This window comes from Microtus ochrogaster, linkage group LG5 (assembly GCF_000317375.1).
Source record: "Microtus ochrogaster isolate Prairie Vole_2 linkage group LG5, MicOch1.0, whole genome shotgun sequence".
In the NCBI taxonomy this organism is placed as follows: Eukaryota; Metazoa; Chordata; class Mammalia; order Rodentia; family Cricetidae; genus Microtus; species Microtus ochrogaster.
In genome coordinates, this window is record NC_022031.1 from 21963511 (window position 1) to 21968922 (window position 5412).

At 36.5% G+C, this 5412-nt stretch overlaps 1 protein-coding gene across 1 annotated transcript in view; it reads left to right on the plus strand.

Moving 5' to 3' along the window:
* The window catches only part of Ccnc (cyclin C), a 22850-nt gene that overhangs the window by 13833 nt on the left and 3605 nt on the right, over positions 1-5412 (plus strand). Inside the window, exons 6-10 of the mRNA XM_026786807.1 lie at positions 659-694; positions 1331-1422; positions 1802-1869; positions 4387-4466; positions 4705-4823. Of these exons, the coding sequence (XP_026642608.1) occupies positions 659-694; positions 1331-1422; positions 1802-1869; positions 4387-4466; positions 4705-4823 (395 nt within the window). The remainder of the gene's footprint in view (positions 1-658; positions 695-1330; positions 1423-1801; positions 1870-4386; positions 4467-4704; positions 4824-5412) is intronic.

The window sequence follows — 5412 nt, forward strand, 5'->3', positions numbered from 1 at the left end:
CCTTAGGAAGTTTTTGTTGTTTTTTTGTTGCTGGAGTTGGTTTTTGAGGCAGGGTTTCTCTGAGTAGCCTTGGCTGTCCTTGAACTCTCAAACTCACTCTGTAGACCTCCTAAGTGCTGGGATTTAAGGCATGTGCCACCATGGCCAGCTTAAATTTGTAGTTTCTAGCAATTCTAACAGGATTTTCTTTCTTTTTTTTTTTTTAAATAGTAAGAATTCTGGGGTTATATCTCAGTAGTAGAGTTAATTGCTTAGCATATTTGAGACTTTGGGTTCAATTCCAAGTTACTCCTATTCCTCAAAAAAGAAAAATATATAATACTGCCTTTTTTTTGTTTTGTAAGGATTAAAAACATATAACAGTAAAATGCAATTTTTTGCCAAGTTCCCAGTTTTGGGAAGGCAGAGGAAGCAAATCTCTGTGATTTTGAGACTAGCATGGTCTACATAGTCAGGCCCGCCTGGTCTCAAAAAACAAACGAAACTTGTAATTTTTATTGTGAATGTTATTGATTATATGTTACTGCATTTATTTTCTTGATTTAGAAATTTCATATAAGACTGGTAAATTAATTTATCTGTATCTATAAATTATTAATATAAGCAAAGAATATTTACATAATCATGTTTGTTCTCACTGGATGATTTTTTTTAACAGATACTAGAATGTGAATTTTACCTTTTAGAATTAATGGTATGTATATATTTTTTATAATACAGTAAAATGGTGTAATGAATTGTTCTGAAGGGAGGTAAATTTTAAATTTATCAAAATGATATGTGATGACAAATCACAGAAATGTATAAGCATAATCACTTTATGAGGCCTGTAAAATGATTTCTATATCTGACTTGAGCTTAAAGAAGTAGTTTTATTATAACTATAATAAGGATTGCAAGCAAATAAGTCAGAAAGTTAAACCACTGTAAACTGTGTGCACAGTTTGTGTGTGTGTGTGCGTGCTCGTGCGTGCGTGCGTGCAGGGTTAAAGATAGATTACTCTTGGGTAGAATTCTGCTCCTCCATTGAGGATTATGATTTTACAGACTTATAAGAGGTTTCAGTATGTTGCAGATGTCACTTTGAGTCTCTAAGGGAAAGATGGATGCTAACTGTCTCCACCTGATTTACCAAATTATATTCCAGACAGATCACTGCCTTCACTGTCATAGTAGCTCAGGGTCATATTTGAGCAAGAAATTAAAAAGGAAGCAAGTATAAGAGGGAAATTAATTTGAACTACATAGAACAATAAGTTGGAAAACGATATTGTTTTATGTTGTAATGAATTTGCTTTTGTACATATATATTTTTTTAAACTGTCTCTAGGATTGTTGCTTGATAGTGTATCATCCTTATAGACCTTTGCTCCAGTATGTGCAGGACATGGGCCAAGAAGACGTGTTGCTTCCCCTTGCATGGTAACTAGAACAGAAGTTACTCGTATATGACTTGTTGCTGACAACTAATAACATGGTTTAGTATTTTAAAATACCTCAAGATGTATTGTATTCAGCAAACTATCTGCTTGATAAATATTAATAGCTATAGTGGCATAATTTATTGTGAGGTCCCAAAATTGAAAATATACATGGATGTTATGTTCAGTAATGTGTACCTCTTTATTGTCACATTCATGGGTTCGTTGTTTTGCCTCTGTTTTCATCTTTGTAACTGCTTTTAGTAATAGAACAGAGATATAAGTGTACAAAGATGGGAAATCTGGCTCTCTCTGGGAGGAGTTACATAGTCAGTGCAGTGGTTGTGCTGTTAGTGATATTAAGATTTATATTTCTACAGGAGGATAGTGAATGATACCTACAGGACGGATCTTTGTCTGCTGTATCCTCCTTTCATGATAGCTTTAGGTATGTAAATTTGGAGTACCTTTATTGATTAAACTGCTTTTGCCTGTTTAGGTCATCCTAAAATACAATTCGCTTGATTGTAATTTATGTTTTTATGAAGTAGTAGACTAATGTGAGCTCTTGATAATATATGCTACACCCCCTTTCTTGGTAATTTTCACCCTTAATTCATTTAAAATATTTTAATCAGACCTAAACAATTTTTTTGTTTGCTGAAAGTGGAAAATTCAGGTTTAAATCTGCTGATATTAGTTGTCTTAAGTAACTGGTTCTGTTTTCCATTTCTGGATCCTATTAAGTGCTCAAGAGCTTAAGGCAGAGGCCTCTGTGCTCTTGTTGCTGGAGAGTTAGCTGGCACCATGGTGTGGAGAAGGCACGCAGGGTTGGCTAGAGGTGTCTCTGCCGAAGACTAGATTTAGACATTGCTTTCTTTACAGTTATTGAAACACTTATCTAATTTTTCTGAGTTTGTTGTGGGAGGGATAATAACTTTATAAAGAATTGTGTCAATAGTTAAGTGAAATGCCCTATAGAGCCCAGAATGTCTGTTATATCGTAGGCATTTAATAGTTTCTGCTCTTTTCTCTCTCCATCTGTTGATTTTCATGGCTCCTTTTTTATAATGTCCCCTCTTTTAAAAAATTAATCCAGGTTGTTTTTTTTTTTTAATTTTTTCTCCATGCTTAATTTCACTGCATGGATTTCCCCTCTCCTCAGTTTTTTTTTTTTTTTTAATTTTATATAGAGTGCTCTACACATGCACCTGCAGGCCAGAAGAGGGCACCAGATCCTATTATAGGTGATTGTGAGCCACCATGTGGGTGCTGGGAATTGAACTCAGGACCTGCAGAAGGGAAAGGGGGGGGGTAGCTCCCAAGTTGAGGTAATAGTACATTATTGTGGGGAAATAAAGACAGTGGGAACCTGAACCAATGTTAGTCACAGGACATCTACAGTCAAAAGCAGAGAGAAATGAATGCATGCACGCTACTTATGCTCAGAGTCCTCACTACACTTATCCAGGACCCAACTCCAAAGAGTGGTGCTGCCTGTTTTTAGTTAGTCGGGGTTCTCGAGAGGAACAGGACTGACAGCAGAAATCTATCCATAAACATGGAGGTGGCTGTTAGAATGGCTTACAGGCTGTAGTCCAGCCACGTAGGGATAGCCCAGCCCATTGGGGGGGGGGGCGTGTTCACCTCGGGCTAATGTTTATGTTTAAATCTGGCGGGTGTGAGCCCCGCTGCTCTCTTTTTTGTATCTCTTGCTCATCGCTGGATCCCTGGTGTTGTAAGCTATCCCTTCATTAAAATTTGTTGTTTCATATTAAGCTAGCCTGGTTATTACGCCGCTTACATAGCCAGTCCAACAATGACTACCTACAGATAGTCCAAGAATCCAGGAGTGTCTTCAGTATACTCGAGAATCCTGAAGATGTAGGCTCTACTACCAGTGAAGGAAAGGACTGGCAAAGAATGAGCTATTAGCATTCTTTACCACACAACAGTCTTTTATTTTTTAAGATTTATTTTTATTTTATGGCTGAATGTTCTATCTGCATATATAACTTTATGCCAGAAGAGGGCATCAGATCCCACTGTAGATGGTTGTGAGCCACCACCATGTGGTTGCTGGATATTGAATTTAGGTCCTCTGGAAGAGTAGTCAATGCCCTTAACTTCTGAGCCATGTCTTCAGCCCTTAAGACAGTCTTAAAAGATTGTCCAACCAAACATGACTGTAGTGTAAAGGTCAATAAATGCCTAAGTGAAATATAGCTTTTTAAAATTTAGGTTTTTATCCCCAGAGGTTGGGTTCCATTGGTTGAGAGCTAAAGATCAAGTTCTAGGGAGGGAAAGTCTGGGATAAGCATCCTGGGGTATTGGGTGTGGTCTGCCTCTATAGATAGCAAAAGGTCACCAGATCATTAATAATATCAACTCCTAGCTTTCTGGCTAAAAAGCAGGTATTTATTTCCTCCTTTGAGGAGACACCCCTGCATGATTAGCATTCCTGGTTTCTTCAGCAGTCTGTAGATATAAGGACTTTTGTACCTCCAACAAATATTTTTAAGGCATAGCAGTACGTTGGTGAGGTGGGGCTTTATTTTCTGTCACTAACTTCTGGGTGATTTGACTACTTTGCACTAGTGTTCATGGGTGATTTTTTCCAGTTTAATTTCTTGGACTTGTTTCTCTTATTAAAAAAAAAATATCTACCGTAAGGTACCCACACTGTGACCAGTATACAGCGAAGACAGGGTGTCAAGAACTATCCAGCAACTAGAGATTTTCTTCTGTATCATTAAGTTGATAAAGTGGTTTGTTAAATGTTGGTACACAATGTAGTGTGTGTGTGTGTGTGTGTGTGTGTGTGTGTGTGTGTGTGTGATCTCAACTAGTATCTAGACTTTTAAAAAAATTGTATTGGAAAATAAGATAAAATCTTTATGAAAATCTTTAGTTCTAAGAGTGTTTGCTGTTAAATTTGAACAATTGGTTCTCATTTTCTTTCTAGCTTGCCTACATGTAGCCTGTGTTGTACAGCAGAAAGATGCTAGGCAGTGGTTTGCGGAACTCTCTGTGGATATGGAGAAGGTACTTTTTTGTTTTGTTTTTTGAAGATACGGTCTCACTGTACAGCCCTGCTCTGCCTGGAACTCTGGAACTTGCTATGTAGATCAGACTGGCTCCGCTGCATGGGAAGTCACCTGCCTCTCTCTCCCAAGTTCTGGGATTAAGCATGTGCTACCAGGCTCTGCGTGATGTATGTTCTTTATATACTAATGCATTGTTAGTTTTTGCTACTGAGAGCTTTTCAAATATTTTCTTCTAGATTTTGGAAATAATCAGGGTTATTTTAAAACTATATGAGCAGTGGAAGAATTTTGATGAGAGAAAAGAGATGGCGACTATTCTTAGTAAGATGCCAAAACCAAAACCACCTCCAAACAGGTATATTTTAGACTTAATTACTAATTTGATTTCATTGTATAGTAAACTCTGTTATATTTTTCTTAGATTGTGTTATATCTTTTTCTAAAAACATACACTAAAATTTCTTGATTTATGTTTATGTAATTTGTCTTGATAAATTAAGGATGTCTCAGTTTTAAGATAAATTTTCTGTCTAGTAACTTCCTAATGCAATGGAGGTCTATTACAGGTATCCCTCAACATATAGCCACATTCTGTACATAAATGGAACTGAATTAGGCAAATTTATTTCAAATTCAGATATAAAATGCTTGAAAATAAGTCTTTCCATTTGGTTCTCTGCCATTCCTCTCCCCTCAGTAATGATTATTTTATACATTTCAGTAACCATTTTCAAAAAATTTGATGATCTGATATACTAAAGATAATAAATTTTGGCTTCTGAGTGATCCTATGATCCATATAGCACACAGTTACATATAATTTTGCCATAAATGAACCTCCTCTGCTAAGAAGTTTTTGTTGTTTTAAAATAATCTGTTTAGTTGAGTGATCTGTGTGTCAGATCATTCGAGGAAGAGAAACAGGTGAGAAGGAAAGTCAATTC